General features: G+C 37.5%; 1 protein-coding gene across 1 annotated transcript in view; it reads left to right on the forward strand.

The window, feature by feature from the left end:
* LOC128994481 (E3 ubiquitin-protein ligase listerin) overlaps positions 1-21,569 on the forward strand; it is a 243,802-nt gene that overhangs the window by 123,977 nt on the left and 98,256 nt on the right. The window contains exons 18-19 of the mRNA XM_054419068.1: positions 11,174-11,339; positions 12,079-12,251. Of these exons, the coding sequence (XP_054275043.1) occupies positions 11,174-11,339; positions 12,079-12,251 (339 nt within the window). The remainder of the gene's footprint in view (positions 1-11,173; positions 11,340-12,078; positions 12,252-21,569) is intronic.

Below are 21,569 nucleotides of genomic sequence, written 5' to 3' on the forward strand. Positions count from 1 at the left end.
TGTTGATGGATCCGATTTTTACAAATTTTTTCCCAATTTTTTCCTAATACAAAGCTGTCTGTATCCATGTAAGATACCGATTTTCCCCTGATTTGTTTACTAACACAATGCTGTCTGTATCACTGTACAACCCCTATTTTTTCACTATCACAAAGCTTTCTGTATCTGTTCTATTTCTTATTTAGATAAAAACGAGCTGGTGGCCCGTCCTACATACGGGAATCGAGTTGTCAACTAAAACGGAATAATTCAGAACATCTAGTTTACATGCATAGACACAAATTCTGGCAGTTTTAATGGGGAAGATCACCTTATAAACAAATGTAACGTGACCACCTATTTATTCCATTTGAATATGGACCTAAAATATGGCGATATGCATTTTAAATCCGATAATTTTACCATAAAACGGCATTTGTGTCGATTTGAAAAATCTTGAAGCGAGATTGGCGACCGATTCACACTGGTTTTGAGTAGAGTAGTTACATGCCACCTCTAATTGCATACTGTACTAACTACCAATGTACTTACCGTAGCTTATCTTACCTCCGTGACCACTGAAACTTTTATGAGGATTCTCTTCTATCACCTGCCTCTTCAAAATTTAGATCCCAGTCTGAGGATGCATTTCATAACATGATATTTCCCGTCTATCGTGTGGTACTCCTTGGAATATACTTTTTTAAAGTTTATGCACAGCCTGTCAATCCAAGCTTTACCTACTTCTGGAAAGCATCCCTATATTTGGGTGTTAACACATTTCTCTTAGCTCTCTGTTCTTTTTTATTTCGACCTCCGGGCCGTTATCTTGAACTGGTCTGTATATTTTCTCTGCACTTTATTATCTAACCCACCATTGAGGTTTTTCGGTTCTTTGGTCAGTGCCCAAGTTTCTCAATCATCAGCACTACGGGGATAGTTGGTATCGTATGAGTCGACTTTGGTTTCTGCTGCACCCTGCAGTTTATTTGACAGTTTTATAGAGACCTACTTCACCGATTGACGCTATCATTACTAACCAAAATTTTAGTATGCCGACATACTCACATTCAAACATACAGAAAAAGAAGTATCAACACGTAAACCACTTATATCTTAAAGAATTAAGCGATAAACTGCTGAAAAGATATTTCCCAAATAAGAGTTGAAATTTGCAATGCATAAACTAAATACTTACACAGATTGCATTTACGACAAAACTTGATTAAACGCAAGTGTTTGAGATGTTTAGATCAAAATAACACATTTCCTGATAACGCAGATCCTTCACGGTAGGGGAAAACTACCTACATTTTAAATTGAAATAGTATGTAGGCAAACACCAACGAACAATATTTTTGTAAACAAACAACTCATAACATAAACATTTCAATGACAGTTATAAACCAGCTGTTAGTTAAACCAGCATTGAAAATACTTTAAATTGCTAGCGTCGGCTGCTAGACATTTTAAAAATTAAAACTTAATTTCTAAAAAACTGAAACCCTAAACTAAAATTATGGCTTCGACATTCCCTAGTTCTTAAAATTATCTTTCTTTCAACACAAAAGTCATGAAAATCCGTCAAGTGGTTGATTCAGAATGGTGAAATAAAAAAACCCTGTTTAGTTTTAATATTATAGATTAAAAGATCAAAAGAAACTAAACTGTTTTTAATCAAGACACAAATACAAGACAATATTATTAAAGAAAGTAAATAAAAACATATGGTTAAATAATAATTAATAATTAAAATAGGTTGAACATCTTTCCCTTTGAGTTTTTTTTTTTCAAAGTTTATTCAGGAAATTGTTTGGTTGGTCTCATAATTCTGCCTCTTGATGATTTTTTAATTGCAGCTTCTTGATTGGGAATTGTTGATCGTGAAAAAGATTTACTGTGATCTTGGGGTGTTCTAGATGGAGTAGTAGTTGCTTTTTCAGTAGTATTTGATAGGGACGAGTTGGTTCGAGTAACAGTAGTAAATGGAAGAGTATCTGGCATTGTATCTTTGATGGATAAAGGAATAGGATTGCTCTGTTTGCTTGTATTACCTTTGTAAGGCAAAAGGTGGTGTCGATTCCTTCTCAACGTAGTGTTTCCTGTCTTTACCCAGTATGACCTTGGTTCTTGTCCTAAGCTGATAATAATCCCCTCTCTTTTTAAGTCTTGGATCCATACTTTTTGACCTACAGGCAGCGATGGAAGTTCTCTTGTAGCATAGCGTCTATCGTAGTTTCTCTTGTAAGATGCGCTGTAAGTATCTTCTTTTTCCTTTAATTGAGAGAGATCGGGTTTGATTTCAAGCTGTTTAGGTAAAACAGGCAGGTTATCTCGTAATGATCTATTGTATATTAGTTGAGCAGGACTGTATCCATTTGTGGATAGGGGTGTATTGCGATAAGTCAGGAGAGCTAAATAAATATGGATCTTCTTTGTTTTTCTTCAGTACACTTTTTGCAATTTTGACTGCAGCTTCAGCTGTACCGTTACTTTGGTGGTAGCTTGGGCTGCTCGTCACAAGTTTAAAGTTATAGCTTTGAGCAAACTTTTTGAATTCAGTGTTTTCAAGACCAGTGTATCTGGTAGCAAACTGTGTGCCACAATCTGACCGCAGCTCAATTGGTATTCCATGACGGCAAAAAACAGATTTGCATTCCTCGATTATTTCAGCAGTTGACAGGTTTTTTAATGTAGCTATTTCGAAATAATGGGAAAAACAGTCAGTGATTACTACGAACCATGTTCCTTAGAGTTTGAAGAGATCAATCGCTGCCTTTTCCCAAGGACGAGTTGGAAGCTCACTTGGTAAAAGGGGTTCATGATGTTGCGTTCTATGTTCTGTACATTTTGGACAATCATTAACATATTTCTCAATATCAAGTGACATTCCCGGCCACCACATACTATTGCTGTCCCTAAGTCGACATTTAGTAATTCCTAGGTGACCTGTGTGTATTCTCGTCAACATTTCTTGTCTAAGAGTTTCCGGGATTATGAGACGTTCTCCTCTAAGCAACAGTCCGTCAGAAAAAGATATTTCATCCCGAACTGTGAAGTATGGCTTAAGATTATCGGGAATCTTAGTTTTATCGGGCCATTCAGTTGAGCAGTAAGATTTAATTAACCTGAGTTCTGAACTAGCCTGCTGTGCCGAGGAAATTCTATCAAGAACCATGTCAGTTACATAGGCAATGTTTCTTGTTACTGTTTGGATGGCCAGTTCAACTTCCTCATCCAAATCATAACTCTCATTAGTGTCTACAGGGCTTCTTGAGAGACAATCAGCAGTTGCTAAATGTTTGCCAGGAGTATATGTAACATTGTAGGAATATCTCATCATTCGAAGTCTGAGCCTTTGAAAACGGGTGTCATATCATTGATCTCTTTAGTAGTCAAAATACTTACCAAAGGTTTGTGATCTGTTTCCAACGTGATGTGCTTGCCCACAATATAGTCTTTAAACTTGTCACAGCTCCATGTTAGAGATAGAGCTTCTCGTTCAATGCAATGTTAGAGTAGTTTCGTTCGGTTTCGCTCAGAGTACGTGAAATATAAGAAATCGGTTTCCAATTTCCATCTGTTTGTTGTTGTAAAAGTACTCCACCCAAGCCTTGTGTAGAAGAGTCAGCAGAAATCATAGTTGGTTTATCCTTGTCATAAAATGCTAGTTGAGGTGGAGATACCAATAATTCTTTCAGTTCATTGAATGCTTTCTGTTGTTCAAACCCCCAACACCATTCGTTTTTTCTACTTAGAAGGTCGGTAATGGGTTTTAGTAATCTACTTTTGTTAGGTATGTATTTGCCAATAAAGTTAACCATGCCAAGTAACCTTTGTACACCCAAAATATCTGTTGGAGGTGCCATTTTTCTTATAACTTCGACTTTGGTCTCATCGACTTTGATTCCTGTTTCGGATAGATGGTGACCTAAGTAGGTTAAGGAGGTTTGAGAGAACAAACATTTGTCTCTGTTTAAGGTGAAGCCTGCACGTTCAAGTTTGGTAAGCACTTCTTCTAAGAAATAGTCATGTTCTTGTTAAGTTTTCCCCCAAACAATTATATCGTCCATGTGCGCAAGTTCATTCATTTGACCTTTAAGGGTTCGATTCACGCATTCCTGGAATACTTCTGGTGCAGATGTTATTCCAAAGGGTAATTTCAGAAATTTAAAGCGTCCAAACGGTGTCAGAAACGTTGTCAAATCTTGGGATTCTTCGTCCAATGTGATCTGCCAGAATCCATTATTAGCATCCAATTAAGAGTAGCATTTTGCTTCTGAGATTTGGGCAAGTGGTATGTCGATGGGTTGAATAGGATAGTATCTTCGTTTGACGCATCTGTTTAATTTAGTAAGATCCACACAGATGGGAACTTTGTTAGAGTCCTTCTTTGGTACAACAACCATTGGAGAGCACCAGTCTGTGGCATGGTGTACCTCAGCAATCACCCCCATTGACACCATTCTTTCAAGCTCTTCTTTAGTAGATTCCCAAAGAGGAAGAGGAATCCGACGAGGTGTGTTGATTGCAAATGGATTGGCGTTATTTTTAAGTTCTACTTTGTATTTGACATCAATAGAACCTAAGCCTTCAAACAATTTAGGGTGTCTGTTATACCAGTCATTATAGGATGGCTGTATTTCATTGATTCGAGCAAGTAACTGCAAATTTTTTATTGCAGGTTTACCTAGAAGGGGTTGGGAAGTGCCCTTAGAAACATATATAGTCTCATAACATGTTTTGTGATTATGTGATAGTTTGACTGTAGCAGTTCCCAAAATTGACAAAGCTTGCCCATTTGCACCACTAAATGTTTTGGATGTGGGACTCAGTTTTCAGTGGCATTTAGTGAGTCGGTGGCTCAGTCGGTAGCGTCGCGGACTTCGGGCCCAAGGCAGTAGTGTCATGGGTTCGGATCCTGGTCACTGCCATACATTTTATCAGTACAGTTCACCTTTGTACTGTACCGGCTCACTCCTTGCTTTGCTGTAAACGATCCACGCACGGGCGCTTAGTCTATGTGGACAGGCAAATGCAAGATTAAAAGAGGCCGCCAACCTCTTTAAAAAAAAAGTTTGATTTTCTTGTTCAATTTAATGTCAGAAGGCAAAATCGTTACGTCTGCGCCTGTATCAATTTTGAAAAGAACATCATCACTGTCGTTCATATTTAACACTACAGACCAAGGATCATCACGTACGGTTTTGTCAACAGAGCCAATTTGAGGGTCTATGTACTGAGAGCAAACATTTTCAGTGGGGTTTTCAAGGGGAGAATCATCATATTCAATTTGACTGACTTTGTTTGATTTGCAAACATTTGGGAAATGACCGACTTTTTTACAAAACCCACATTTGTATTGTTTAGCTGGACAATTGAATCTTTTGTGTAAAACTGTCGAGCCACACCAAAAACATCTCTTTTCAACATTGGACAGGCTTTTATTGACATTAATTGGCTTAAAGTATTGATTATTGTTTGATTTATCAGGAGAAATGTTTGATTTACTTAAATGTTGAGTGTTTTTGTTTATTAATGCTATGTCAGCCAAGTTTAGTGTTTGTTTCTGTCTTGTTAGTTCTTCAGATCTACGGATAGTGTTAATAGCTGTGTTAAGTTTTAATTCGGGTTCAAGTTGAAGACGATCACTTAGTGATTCGTCCTGCATTCCAATTATCAAAACCATCAGAATCATCTCCTCTTCAATCTGACCCCAATCACAGTTTTTTGCATGATTGTGAAGGTCTGTGATAAAGTTCTCAATAGGCATGGAACCCTGTTTAAGTTTTAGAAACCTAGCCCGTTCAAAAATTAGGTTCTTTTTTGGAAGGAAATGATCGTCAAACTTCTTTAGAACAACTTTGTAATTAGATTTGTCATTGTCATTTAACCTGAATGAGTTAAGTATATCCTCTCCCTTTTCCCCCATACAGTATATAAGCATGTCAATCTGATGCTTACCAGAATGTAGAGCTAAATTGCTAAGGGAATAATACCTCTCAAAGCGAGTCTTCCATGTCTTCCAGTCGTGAGGATTGAAGGAAAAGGCTTCAGGAGGCTTGATGTTCAGGGATACGGGTTCTTCATTCGACTGTGCCATGTTTTTTTCTTATTTAGATAAAAATTAAAAGATCAAAAGAAACTAAACTGTTTTTAATCAAGACACAAATACAAGACAATATTATTAAAGAAAGTAAGTAAAAACATACGGTTAAATAATAATTAAATAACCATAGAGGTTGAACAGTATCACTGTACAACCCCGATTTTTTTATTAACACAAAGCAGTCTGTATCACTGTACAACCCCGATTTCCCCCCGATTTGTTTACTAACACAAAGCTGTCTGTATCCATGTAAGATACCGATTTTCCCCCGATTTGTTTACTAACACAATGCAGTCTGTATCACTGTACAACCCCGATTTGTTTACTAACACAAAACAGTCTGTATCACTGTACAACCCCAATTTGTTTACTAACACAAAGCAGTCTGTATCACTGTACAACCCCAATTTGTTTATTAACACAAAGCAGTCTGTATCACTGTACAACCCCGATTTTCCCCCGATTTGTTTACTAACACAAAGCAGTCTGTATCACTGTACGACCCCGATTTTCCCCGATTTGTTTACTAACACAATGCTGTCTGTATCACTGTACAACCCCGATTTGTTTACTAACACAAAGCTTTCTGTATTACTGTACAACCCCGATTATTTTACTAACACAAAGCTGTCTGTATCACTGTACAACCCCGATTTGTTTACTAACACAAAGCTGTCTGTATCACTGTACAACCCCGATTTTTTAACTAACACAAAGCAGTCCGTATCACTGTACAATCCCGATTTTTTACTAACACAAAGCTGTCTGTATCACTGTACAACCCCAATTTTTTTACTGACACAAAGCTGTCTGTATCACTGTACAACCCCGATTTTTTTACTAACAAAAAGCTGTCTGTATCTATGTACAAGACCGTTTTTTCCCTGAGTGTTTGTCTCTTGATGCAAATAACTTATATGGGAAGGCCATGACTCAGTGTTTGTCTCTTGATGCAAATAACTTATATGGCAAGGGCATGTATCTATCCGAACTGAATCCAACCCAATTTTTCGGATATCTGCACACCTCTAGTTTATAGTTTTGTACCTGGATGATTAGCTAACGGCCTATAATCTCGTCTCGAAAATATCCCGTTAGTATTTCATTCCCACCCGATGCTTTGAGATTAAAAATATTTTTAAAAAATCTCGAAGTTTCGGGTTTTGACCATCACTTTAAAATACCCTGTGTCTGTGTACAAGAAGATTATCTGTGTACATACAGGGTGAATAAAAAGTCAAGACTCCCCCATCTAATATTTTTTTAAGTTAGAACACAGTATAGACTTCTTGTACACAGACACGGGGTATTTTACTTGTAGAACTTCACATACCCGGCTATCAGTACTGTGGACCTGCAACGAATTTAAGGAAGAGATAAAGGAAGAGGTGATCCAGGCATAAATAAATTGGATGCTGCATGCAAAAACCACGATATAGCATACTCAAGATCGAACTATAGTAAAATATACACAGATACTCTTTTGGTGGTCGTGCAAACTTAGTGCATTTTATGATTTTGAAAATTGTTAGTGTCCCCAAAAAATGAGGTATTATAGGCTCAACTGGAGATTACTCTATATATAAGATATATTAACCTTTAAACATTACCAATTTCATTTTAAACAGTATGATTTAAATTGGCATTCTGTTAATAAAGTTTTTTTTTTAACCCGCCCTTATGAGAGTGTGTATCCGGATCCGAATTTTTCAAGATCCGGATCCGGATCCAGTACCGACATTTTCTTGGATCCGCCCATCACTAAACAAAATATATACGTAAATAAGCAAACTACACAATAATTTACTTATCCTACTAATATTATAAATGAGAAAGTTTGTATGTATGGATGTATGGATGTATGTATGTTTGTGACAAGTAAACGCGAAAAATACAGGTCGGATTGGGCTGAAATTTGGCGTGATGATAGCTCACATTCCCAATTAACATATAGGCATATTCTTATCTCAAAAATCCTTTCGGGCTCCACCCCAGTGGCTCTGCTGTTCGACATGTTAACCTTATGAATATTCATATTTAAAGGGAATTAAAGAATTTAGCCAGCTGTTTCAACTAAAAGAGTTGGTTCTATGATATGCAAAAGCATTAAAAATTTATAAGATTTACCAACAGGGCACTATTATTTTTTTCAGCAAAAAAAAAGTGATACGCAATGAGAACTGCATAGTAGGATTGTTTACAGTTATGTTTATGTTTTTAATTTCATGAATAATTTGTGTTACATTTTGCTAATTTTTAATAATCTATCTTTTTCTATTGTGTAGGTGAAGTAGTAGAACATTATGGCTATGGTAGGTGTGTAATACTATAGCATACCGTAAATTTGAGGGAGCAAATTTTCTCAAACTGTGTCTTCTCACATTGCAAATGCAAAAATCGAGTATAGTTGCATTTATATGTATTTGCTAACCCCGTACGAAGGACGGGTACTCTGCTAGTCCTTCATAAGAATAACATAGGAATTTTAAATTAAAAATTTTTTGAATTTTATCTGTAATTAATAACTATACAAAAACACTTCAATATACTATTTGTTTTTTAAGCTTTTCAAAATGGTCTAGAGTGAGAAATTTCATGTTTTGAGGGCAAAAACGAGAAAACCCTTTTCTTACCCCATAATACGCCCCGCCGCAGCAAACCTGAAATGAAAACTAAGCGAATTTCCATTTGCCTGATTGGATTTTCAATGAAATCTAATTTGACCCAAATATGAAGAAACTTATAGACTACCTGGAACATGGTTGGCCAAAAGATACAGAAAACTTACCATCATCTATGAAACCATATTGGAATAAGAGAGAAGAGCTGACATTAGAAAACGGTATAATCATGCGATTAGGAAGAATTGTGGTGCCACAGATTTTGAGAGAAAGTGTATTGAAAGAACTCCACAAAGGACATCCTGGAATAGAGGCTATGAGGTCCCTATCAAGGTATTATGTTTGGTGGCCTAATCTGAATAAGGATGTTGAGTTGTATGTCCCTAGATGCCACCCATGCCAGAGTAACCGCTCATTTGACACAGAAGTACCTCTATATCCTTGGAACGTGCCAAGTGATCCTTGGGAGTGAATTCATCTTGACTTCGCAGGCCCATTTAACAACCGATTCTGGTTAGTAGGAATCAATGCTTACTCAAAATGGGTCGAGATCGAAGTAATGGACCGTACGACAACTGCTGCTCTTGTAAATAGATTAAGAACTTGGTTTTCGAGATACGGCGTTCCTAAAAAAATTGTATCCGATAATGGCACCCCCTTCACGTCCCATGAGTTTAAGACTTTTTGTAAGAACAATAACATATGTCATGTCACATCGGCGCCGTATCATCCAAAAACCAATGGTTTAGTAGAGAGGATTATCAGAACCTTCAAGAGTAGATACAGTGCTTGCAAACAAGAAGGTCTCAGTTCATCACTTGCACTTTTACAAGTGTTGCTTGCTTATCGAAACACCCCACAAAAGACCACAGGACAACCACCATCAGTCCTTTTCTATGGTAGAAGATTACCAACAGCTTTGGATAGGTGGAGGTGTAATAGCAGAGAGAGAATAGAAAATCAAGTGTGGCGACAGAAGTACTACCACGACTTAAATCTAAACAAAATGAGTTTTCTGTCAAACAAGAAGTGTGGGTTCAAAATGAAACGAAGAAGGGCTGGAGACCAGGAACTGTACAAGAAAGGACAGGAGAGCTATCATACACAGTTTTAGTTGGGGGAGAAATAAAGAGAAAACACGCTGACCAGCTGAGAGCAAGAGAAGGTGCAACTGATCCACCCCAATGGAAAATGCAAATGGAACCTGAAAATGATGATGTACATACTTTCGGAAACTCAGCCTAAATTGGGTGGGGAGAAATGTAGGATTATTGTTATCAGCTGAGTTATAAAGTTATGAATCATCCCTGCTATTTGGTTTGTTTACATTATTGTTTTGTTTTGTAAATAAATAGTTTTGATTGAGTTACTTAAAATGAGTTTTAATAATTAATTATTCTATAGTAAAAAAGTGGGATTTTTAGTAGAATATCTTAGTATAAAATAAGCGTTTGTTTATTTGTCAAGTATCATGGTAATTTTAAATTTCTGATTTCTTTAATTTTTCCCGTGACTAATAACAGTAATAAATGCTTAAATATACTAAATTATTTGTTTATTAATGCTAAAAAATGGTACCAAGAGAAATTGGTATTTTTTGTTTTGAGGGTAAAAAATGAGAAAAACCAATTTTTACCCCATGACCCCTATCCCCATCCCCTAGGCCGATCATGCTGGATCGCGAACTCATTGAAGTTAATCCTGCCCTACACCTTCAATAAAAATTTCATCAAAAACGGACAAAAACGATTCAAGTTATGACGTTCACGGACTTATATATAGCCTATATATATTTGAAGGAATAGTGTTTTTGGCCTCCGGGGACATCAAAATCAAAAAATAAATCGGTCCCGGGCCCAGGTCTTGCCATGAGACTTACGATAATAGCTTATGCCCTATATGGGAAATTCGCTATATTCCCTATATAGGAAATTCGCTAAATATCACTTTATTGTCATAAAACATTTAACATTTCCAGCAAAACTGGTGAAACGGATGACATTCTCAATTCTTGGTTAACAATATTAAAACTAAAATTAAATTTAAAATGGGCGCTTTTCAAAAATGGTCATTTAGATACTCTTCTATTGTATAATATTCGTTTTTTTTTGCCTGTTTTGAAGTCTTTCGTCAACTTTTCAATATCATGATGTCCTTAAAATAAGCGGGTACACTGTTGTAAAGCCTCAGACCCATGTAGTGCTGTGATCTTTCCTAAAGGCATAGCCGATGTGTTAGATACTAGAAATCATTTTGTTAACATGTTGGTTGTTGATGAATGAGAGCTATGAGCTATGAGAATTATTGTTGAAACTTCTTGCTAGATTTCTGATAAATATTGCGAATGTTGGATGTTCAGTGTGTACAGATATAAGGTGTGATATTAGAGTAAGTATAATGCTTTTGTATAGCTTTTTTTTTTAGTTTGACTAAATATTTTACTGATGTGCCTTTTTTATTTTAGTGATGACGAAGAAGGCAATTCTCTACAGCAGTGCGATGCGTTGTTCAACACCCAGAAAGAAGTAGTTCTGAGAGACTTAAATATGATATTTGATTTTCACCAAATTCAAAAAGATTTACTCCAATTCAAAGGCAAAAACGACTTGGTTAATCAGTATTATTTTACGGTAAGTACTGATTTAAAATCCAACCATTTTCTTCTCATGCTAGGTAAAAAGAATGGTTAGTTTTTTCTTCTAACTCAACTTGTTTGTCGAATTGAGTGTCCAATGTCTGTATTTGGGATTTTCTTTGTTTACTGTGATGTCTAAAATCTCAAATCCAAGCATAATTTTTCCAAAATTCGATATGCGATATCAAGTCTATTGTGAACATTGGTCCCCCCACTATGAATTATTTTATCATTAATAAATTTCAAGACTTAAACTATGTATCAAGAACTTTTTCCTAGTTTTTACATCACAATTGCTGCAATGTCGAACATCGCCCGTGGTTAGACAGCGTCTGTAAGTGTATCTTACAATCACAGCAAACATTGTAATTGTATGTAAACATTTTCCGTGATAGTATTTTGCTTCTATTCTATGTATTTTGACGCTTATGTATTTCTTAAAGAAATTTCTGATAAAGTTGTTAGTCTATTGTCTATGTAAGGGATCATTTTAGTGCGCTTTAATAATTATGAAGTGGGATTCCATATTTTAATCTACATTTTAGTGTTACTGTAAACTGGTAAAAAAAAAAAAAAAAAAACTGGAAGGACCAGTTCAATAACAACTTGATAAACTTGAGGGAAAGTAAGATATAGCAATCATAGTAGAGACAGTTCACAGTGATAAGACCAAGTAGCATCCAGATCCAGCTACACAGAAGTAAATTAAGCGAATATTTTGCTTCTGTAAGCAGGAGGAAGTTCTAGAGAGGATAGCTGTGACAGGCAATATAGAGCGTCGTCTGTTACCTGTAATCAACAGCTGTCAACAGCGGCTGGTGGGGCTGAACAAGGCTGCAGACTCCACCAACATCTCCTTGTTGGACCGAGTCTTCGATGTCTACGTTGCTGAGTTGAACCAGGACAGGTACTAAAGCTGTTTTAACATCAATTACAACTCCCTGAGGCACTTGTTGAACAAGTGCTGCTACACTTTACTTCTTCCTATCAAACATGTCTTTTATGTTGACAAAAACTTACTAATTCTAATTTGTGTACTGGTAGGTAGCTTCATTAGATGTCAAATAGAATTTTCAAACTAATAACATTTCTTTGGGGGTTGTGGGTTAAAATACATTTAGTTGCATCCTTGATAAATTCATAAAATTACTTAGACAAAAGATTCCACAAGGACACACAATCCTGCTGTCACAATGCATATATTTATCATCAGGTTTACAGCCCACATTAATCTTGTCACTGTACATACTAGATTTACACAACTCGGATCTATTGGTGTATTACTCAAACTGGAATGTCAAAAGTCTCCTTTAGTGAACTTCCCTTATAGGGAATAAGCTATTACCTAGTTCTCACGGTAAAACCTAGACCTGGGATCTCTTTACTTTTTCGTTTTGATGTCCCCAAAGGCCAAAAAACACCATGCGTTCAAATTCATATATCTACAGGAATTCATATAACCGTATCGTGTGTATGTATATAAAGGGTTGGGCAAAAGAGTGGACAACGCCCATTAACCTTTTTATGGGTTAACCAAGGAAAAACCAAACTCTGCACACCTCTATATGGCATAAAAGCGCACTCTATTGATGGTATCCCAATTTTGTCCAAAAATCCAAGATGAGTTATTTGGGGGCAGCTCAAAATATTCAAATATAAGCTCCCATCAAGTGACCTCATTTTGAAGGCCATTAGTTCAAAACAAAATCTCACTCTCAACCCAATGGATAATGGCAGGTGTTTTTATTTTTTAGGCATTACATTTAACATTTTTGAGCTGCCCCAATTTACTTCATTTTTGGTTCCCAGGGGAAACTGTGATACCTACCTACTAAAAAGTACACTCTTTTCCTTATGATAAGCTTTCCTGGTTAGAACACGATAAAATGTTAATTGAGTATATTAATGTTTATTTTTAAGTGGGTTTCTCTGAGATTGAGGAAAACTAAAAACTGCCGACATTTTGTATTGGATTGAGAAAGGGGCCTCTAGTTTTTGCCGATATTCTTTTAAACTAATGGAATTCAAAATGAGGTGTCACTTGATGGGGCTTTATATTTAATTTTTTGAATTGCCCCCAAAATACCCCATTTGGGGTCCTGCACTGAGTTAAGTTTCCCTGGCACAACCCCTACAAACGTCAAGAGGGGATATGAATATTCATGTATATTTTACGTGGGGTTTCAGGCTGATGAAAAATAAAAATGGTCTTCATTCTGTAACGGGTTGAGATAGAGACCTCTAGTTTTTTACCAATGTTTTTTTTTTAACTAATGGCCTTTAAAATGAGGTGTCCCTACATCGGCAAAGTGATGGAGAAGTTAATTTGTGTCAGGCTCACCAAGGCTATCGTCTCTGCGGGTGATTTTTCCTGCAATAGCACGGTTTTCATTCCGGTCACTCGACCATTGACGCCATTCAAGAGGTATTTGAGGCATTGCAGAGAACCACAGTCACTAGTCGTGCCAATTGGTTCTCCTCGTCGCTCTTCTTTCATCGCCAGGTGGAGCGATATGCTACGAGCGCTTGAGCATACATTGCGCGTTCCTCCTTACATCCTTTGAATGATCGAGTCCTATTTTTCAGACCGTGTCTTGCTTTTTGACACCACCGAAGGTCAGCGCCGGATCTCTATAACTACTAGGTCTGCACAGGGATCGATCCTTGGACCTGATCTCTGGAATACGTCTTACGACAGTCTGCTGAGACTCAAAATGCCAGACGAGACCCGCATTGTTGGCAATGCCGATGACGTCGCTGCTCTGGTTGCAGGCAGAAGCATCGAAGAAGCAGAGCTTAAACTTGGTGTAGTGATGCTCCGTGTCAACGAGTGGTTGCAGGACCACACTTGTCGCTGGCCGTCAAAGAAACCCAGAGATTGGGGTCCTAACCAAGAAGAGAATTCCCACCGTCCTTCCTGAGCAAGTAGGATATGCCCAACTGGAGACCAAGCCGTATGCCAAATACCTTGGTGTTATGATTAACAACAAAATTTCTTTCGGAGAGCAAATTAAGCCAACTGTTGACAAAGCCGCTAAGGAACATCTGGGGGGGGGGGATGTCTGCTGTCCAATCAGTACTCTTGTAAGGCGCTGAGGTCTGGGCCCGTGTGCTGGAGAGGTGTGTCTTCTATGACAGGCTCTCCCGCCTTCAGCGTCGAGGGGCCTTGCGAGTTCCTTCCGCCTACCCCACGGTCTCCGAGCCTGCAGTCATGGTGATTGCCAGTTTCATCCCCATCTTCCATCTCACGAGTGAGCGATAGGCGATCCACCGCAGGAGATCTGAAGTAGACAGAAAGACTGCTGCCAGAGAATAACGCGCCTGCAGTTTTTACTGCTTGCTGCGCGAATGAGTCTTGGGGATGTTGGACCGCCAGGCTCATTCCTAGCATCAGACCATGAGTGGAATGGGGGCATGGTGAGGTTGGGCATTTCGTGACCCAGGTTTTGTCGGGTCACGGATACTTCCGGGCCTTTTTGCACAGTATGGGGAAGGCCGTCAGTCCGGACTGTCCGTACTGTCCCGGCATTGCATACTTGGATGACCACACTTTCTTTTTTTACAACAGGTGGCATGTCCACCGAGCCTCCCTGATATCTGAGATCGGCGTCGACATTACTCCCGACAACATTGTTGGAGCTATGCTCTAGGGGGAGGGAACCTGGAACTGTGTAAAGCAGTTCATCGAGGCCATACTTCGGAATAAGAAGGTCAATCTTGATCGGCCTTAGTTTTCTGAGGAAATAAGAAGGAAAGCTCCAGTGGCGTAGTTTAAAAGGCCTAGCCCAAAATAATGTGCTAAACAGTTACAGGCTAGTGTCCTAGGAGATGAGAGGGTTTTTTTAGCTGGTAGTCCGGGGACATTGAGCCCGCGGGAGTCCGGCACTACTGAGAGGTCATTGAGCATCTCAGTGCGCGTAAATCCATTTTTACCTCCTCCAAAAAAAAAAAAAAAAATTAGGTGTCACTTGATGGGGATATAAATTTAAATATTTTCAGCTGCCCCCAAAGTAACCCATTTTGGGTTTTCGGACAAAATTGGGATACCAACATGTAAGTGCACTTTTATGCCATATAATCAGAAATCAGAAATCAGAAATCCTTTATTGTCCTTAAGCAATACAATCTTGCAATAGACATAGTCACATATTATGGTAAAATAGGGTTACACAGTAACCCAGTCAGACTAGATTAATAAGCTAATATCACAGACAATAACAGGTAAAAATTTAAAAGTTTAATAAGTAAAAAGAAGGCTGTAGGCTGGGTGGAGAATATACTAAATAAACTATTAAACATCAAAACTTAACAACTTTTACATCAAAAAACTCTTTAATCACATTAAAAGGATGTTCAACAAGCCAGTTGTATAGCCTATCTTTAAAAACCAACTCAGGCAACGCTCTTGACTCAGAGTGCAATACATTGAATAACTTTAAGCTCATGATTGAATGGTTACTGGCACATTTACTTAGTCTATGGGACGGAATTTCAAGTAGAGAGTTAGATCTAGTGTAATGAGAATGGAAATCTTTTCTAACAGCCAAGTCTCCTAATTTTAATTTAACATCAAGTAAACACACATATATGTACAGGTTAATGACAGTCAATATCCTAGTTTTTATAAACAAAGGTCTACAATGGGCTTTGAGAGCTGATTTGGTTACTATTCTAAGTGCCTTTTTCTGAAGTAACAAAACATCACTTATATTACTACCATTACCCCAGAGAATCAGACCATAGCTTAACACTGACTGAAAAAATGCAAAATAGGCTACTCGGATATATTTCTCAGAAACAACAGTTTTTAACCTATTCACTAAATAAATAACTCTTGACAGTTTTGAACATACTAAATCAATGTGAGCTGACCAAGAAAGGCTGCTGTCAATCAACACACCCAGGACTTTTATGGGCCTAACCTCTTTACAAATTACACCTGAGCCCAAATCTTTGTTTTTAGTATGGCAAACTAGGTGTTGTGTCTTGTCTACATTAAGAAGGAGTTTATTGGCACTAAACCAATCCCCAGCTTGTTTCATTGTATGTTCTACAGATAACTTTAATCTATTGAGATCAGGGTGAACAGTTAGGAACGTTGTATCATCTGCAAACATTGTGGTTTGATAACCCTCAATACTAAGTGGTAAATCATTGACAGAAATCAAAAAGAGTAGGGGACCAAAGACCGAGCCTTGGGGAACCCCAGTTTTAACTTCAATGCACCTGGAATGCACACCCTTTGCATCAACAAACTGTGAACGACCACTTAAATAAGACTTAAAAAATTGGAGAGGACAACCACGGATGCCATAGTGCTCCAATTTACACAGCAAGAGACCATGATCGACACAATCAAAAGCCTTGCTCAAATCACACGCAGTCACCTGAGCAAGACTCCTTCCCTCAAAAGCTTCCAAAATCCCAGAAACAAAGCAATCAATGGCATCCGTAGTTGACCTTCCACTCAGAAAACCAAACTGACATGCAGAAAAAAGCTTAAATCTATCAAAGTGTGTACATACCTGGTGCTTTACAATCCGTTCAATTAATTTACCTAAAATAGGCACTAATGACACTGGTCGATAATTCTTGACATCACTTTTGCAACCCTTTTTGTGAATAGGAACCACTCGTGCTATTTTCAGCACTTCTGGGAAAACTCCCTCCCTAAAAATCGCATTGATACACAACACCAAAGGAAGCAATATTGCACTCAGAATATACCGGATTATGTAACCCGATAGGCCGAACACATCTTTACTTTTTGAAGCTTTCATGGCCCGCACTTCACTTATAACCTCCTCACTGGACACATATTTCCATTCAAGGTGAGCTTCACAACGACCGGACCTACGAAGCAGATTCTCTGAAGACACATCAGGCTGATCGGTGGTACTTCTGGCTTCCTCTACTGAGCTGATAAAGAAGTTGTTAAACTCCTCAGGAGAAATTCCCACCTCGACATCCGGAACATTGTTGGTTGTGCTCTTCTTGATGATGTTCCAAGCTGTTCGGCTTTTGTTGGAAGAGGACTCGATGGATCTGTCGTTTGCATTTAGTTTTGCCTGGTTGACTGCCGATTTGTAGATCTTCCGACTGCAATTGTATGCCTTAAGTGCCGCCTCGCTAGGAGAAGCTTGAAGTATTGTACGATATGCCATAGTCCTTTCTTTCATTTTTTTCAAGTCCTGTGTGTACCAAGATTTTCCTGCACCACTCGAAGTTTTGTTCTTCTTTCTTACGATTTTCTCCGGGCAACTTATGTAAAAAACATCCAGAAGAGTGTAGAAAAAAACATTAAATAAGTCCTCAGCAGGTAAATTGCCAAAGTTTAACAGAGGCAGCCAGTCAATTTGTAGTAAATTGGATTTAAATTCTTGTAAACGCTTCAAAGAGACGTCTCTATTGACAACTGTAGGTATTTCTGGTCGAGTAGAAGATTGGACCAACTCCACTGTAAGCTCCAGCCCATCATGGTCAGACATATCAGGGTAGACCACTTTAGAAGAATATAACTCTTCCGAGATGTTGGTAAAGATGTTGTCGAGACAGGCGTTGAACCTAGTTGGCGCTCTGTTAATGTAATGACAGTTAAATTGTTCCAGAGTGTAGACAAGCTGCTTCACGCTTTGTAGTTTATTATTTACATCAAATTTGGCATTGAAGTCACCACCAATTATTATATTACTCTTGAAACGATCTAAGAATATTAATAACAGTTCCAAATTAGTGAGAAAGATGTTGCTGTCTCCAGATGGTGAATGGTACACCGATACAATAGCCAAATTAAAAGCCTTGATAAATACACCAGAACACTCAAAATTCTTTTCAACACAGAGCCAATCCAGTTTTAAATTCTCAAAACTTATCAGGCTGGATACAAAGATACCAGTACCACCCCTAATGAAATTCTTCCGACAGAAAAACGCTGCACTTCTGAAGCCGTCTAGGTTAAGGAACTCCACTTCTTCTTCAACGAGCCAATGTTCATTTAAGCAGATAATACTATACTCGTTTTCAGTACTTTCCATTTCTAACATATTTAGCTTGCCTTGTAATCCTTGAACATTTAAGAATAAACATTTAAGTACACAGGATCCTTTACGCTGTAGGCCTACGACATTTGACTTACAATGTAGTGATGTTGAGGTAGGTAGGCCTAGGCCTAGTTCCATATAGACTTTAGGAGGTGTTAGTTCTTTTTGCGTTGCGGTCTCGCATTCCATAAAAAACTCTTCCTATCATTGTAGAACGGTCTAGGTTTAGGTCTAGGTGATGTGTACTCACACACAAGTACACCTTCAGGCCACAGTTCCGGCTTTATAATATTGTCTACGTCTTCCGGGTTGACTCCTACCTTATAGGACTTGTAGCCAGGGAATTTAGTCCTAACATCTTCACAAATCACGTTACTAGTATTAACGCCCACCTGTTCTAAATGTTCCTTAATGTCCTCGGGTTTGCATTGTAGTGACAATCGAGATACAAACACCCACTCCTTCTTCTGAGCCGAAATCAAATTGGAATTCTCCACACTAGGCTTAGAACCCACGACAGTTATCTTACTATGATTAACAGATAACCTCTTCTCTTTTTCGCTAAGTTTATCTAACTTGCCACGGGGGTTAGGCCTAGGCCTACCCAGAGCCTGGGTATCTTGATTGGTAGGCCTAGTCTTATTTTGGGCTGCTATTTGTGCATATGTTTCGATATCGTTGGAACCATCAGATATTTTTTCAACACTAGAAACATTTAATACTTCGATATAGATGCGTGCAGTCTGGTTTTCCTTGTTTTAACTTATTAAAAAGTTGATAGGGGGTGTCCAATGTCCATACTTTTATCCAACCCTGAATATACAGGGTGTTTCGAAACTCTGTGGGCTGAGCATGCCTGACGGTGTCAAAATGGCTTTTTTTCTGGGTAACGGTTTTTAATATTTAGGTTTTTTAGCACCCCTACAAAACTCCAAACCTTTGGGCATACTTGTTCGCGAACTCATTCAAATAAACATCGGTTGACTTGTATGTACCAAAATTCATTAAAAAAAGCGTATGATTTTTACTCCGAAGTATTGTGCTAACTGCTGATACAGGGTGTTGTTCAAAGGTTTAACTCACCATCACCAACAATGAACTTCAAACAAAGAATTGATACAGGGTGTTTCGAAACTCTCTCCCGAAACCCCAGGGTCATGTGCCTTAGGTCAAAACAAACGAAAAATATCATATAAACATATGCCCTATCTTGCCTCGTTTTCCGTCTGTCAGTGTGTATTTATTTTTTACATAACTTCCCATAACTTTGGAACCACTTGAGGTGCCAACTTCAAACTGGGTACGTGTATGATGACTAATAGTGCCTATCTTTTTGCAAAGCATCAAGTTTTTCTACTTTGCATAATTTCAAAATGGTGGCCGTTTTTATTTTTCAAATATAAATAACTAAAAAACCATAGAATTTATTAAAAAGTTACAAGTAGCAAAACGGGTGGAAATTTAATTCACTTTACAGAAATGTACAATTTTTTTTTTATAGGGTCATAACAGTAAATACTTACTTACTCCCATGGTCATGGATACCCTAGGTGGTATTTGACCTTGCCAACAAGTTGCCTCCCCATCTCTCCCTGTTCTCTGAATTTTCTTTCCCTGCTCTCAATCTTTGCAAATCTTTCTCCACCTGGTCCTTCCATCAATTCTTAAGTCTTCCTTGGGGTCTTCTTCCTGCTGGGTCTTGTCTCCAAACTTCTTTTATTAGTCTGCCTCTCATATATATATCTTTCCTCCTCAATACATGGCCAGCCCACTTTGGTCTTCTTCTCTTTGCTTCTCCTACTATGTCTGGGGAATCGTACATGTCCCTAATTTCTTGGTTGTGCCTAATTCTCCATCCTTATCCCTCTCTAACAGTTCCAAACTATTTTTCTCAAAACTCTGTTTTCAAATGTAATAAACTTCTTTTCTGTTTGTTTGTCCATAATCCATGTCTCTGCTCCATAAAGCAAGATTGGTATTATAATAGTCTCGTATAATCTAATTTTATTTTATGTGACAGTAATTTTAATTAAAAATATTGTTTAATACATACATGATTCTATTTGCCAAATTTATTCTATTTTGAATTTCTATTATTTCATTACTTTTTGAATTTACTATTGAACCCAGGTATTTGAACTCTTCAACTTGTTTGAATTTATGGTTTAACACTTCAAAAGTTTCTCTACCATTGTTTCCCCGGCCAAAATATACCAACTTAGTCTTTTCATCGTTTATTTCTAATCCTATTGATCGAGTTTTGTCTATAAAAATATGTGTTATCTCCATCAGTGCATCTCTGTCTTCCAATACTAACACAACATCATCTGCAAATGCTAGTGCTCCTATTTTAGTTCCAATACTTATACCTAGATTTCTATCTCTTATTTCTTTTAATGCTCCTTCCAGAGCTAGATTAAAGAGCAATGGCGAGAGACTGTCTCCTTGTCTCACACCCGTCCTTACCCCAGTGGTGATAAAATACCATAACACAAATAACGAGAAAATTTCATTTTTTAATGGTAATACCTGCTAACTTATTTAATTTGCTAAATTTTTTTGTTTGAACGTTTTAACTTCAAAAAATTTTATTTTTCTCCGTTATTTGTGCTATGACCCTATACAATTGTACATTATTGTTAAGAGAATTAAATTTGCATCCTTTTTGTATCCATTAGTGGTTTTCAAAGTGATGTCTGTGTGTGTGTGTGTGTACAGAGCTACAGACCACGCCTATGGTACGATTTTGATGAAATCCATCGTATCTCCAGGTGTTTTTTTTTAATTTTTTTGAAATTTTAATTTTTAATGGTGATTTTTTCATAAAAAAAAACAAAAAAATATAATTTTCTCGGAAATGGCCGATTTTGATAGAAATTTAGTAGGTTATAGCCCTTTAAATTCCAAATAAAATGGTATAACTCCCATTGCTGTAAAATTAGGGTTAAAAGGTTATTTTAACATTGTTATTTTACCATAAAAACCCCATAAAATAACAAAAGATTTGATTTTTGAAAAAAAGCCATTTAATTAATAAAATTTGTATGGTATGGTCCTTATAATTCTATACAATAAAGTGCAACCCACCATTGCTGTAAAAATTACGGTTCAAAGTTATTACATCTTTTGTGATTTTCCCTATAATATATTTTAGGTTACTTATGATACTGTACAGGTTGTTGACG

This window comes from Macrosteles quadrilineatus, unplaced genomic scaffold (assembly GCF_028750875.1).
Source record: "Macrosteles quadrilineatus isolate MER2022 unplaced genomic scaffold, UCM_ALF_1.0 Scaffold_1__1_contigs__length_201487025, whole genome shotgun sequence".
NCBI classification, from domain to species: Eukaryota; Metazoa; Arthropoda; class Insecta; order Hemiptera; family Cicadellidae; genus Macrosteles; species Macrosteles quadrilineatus.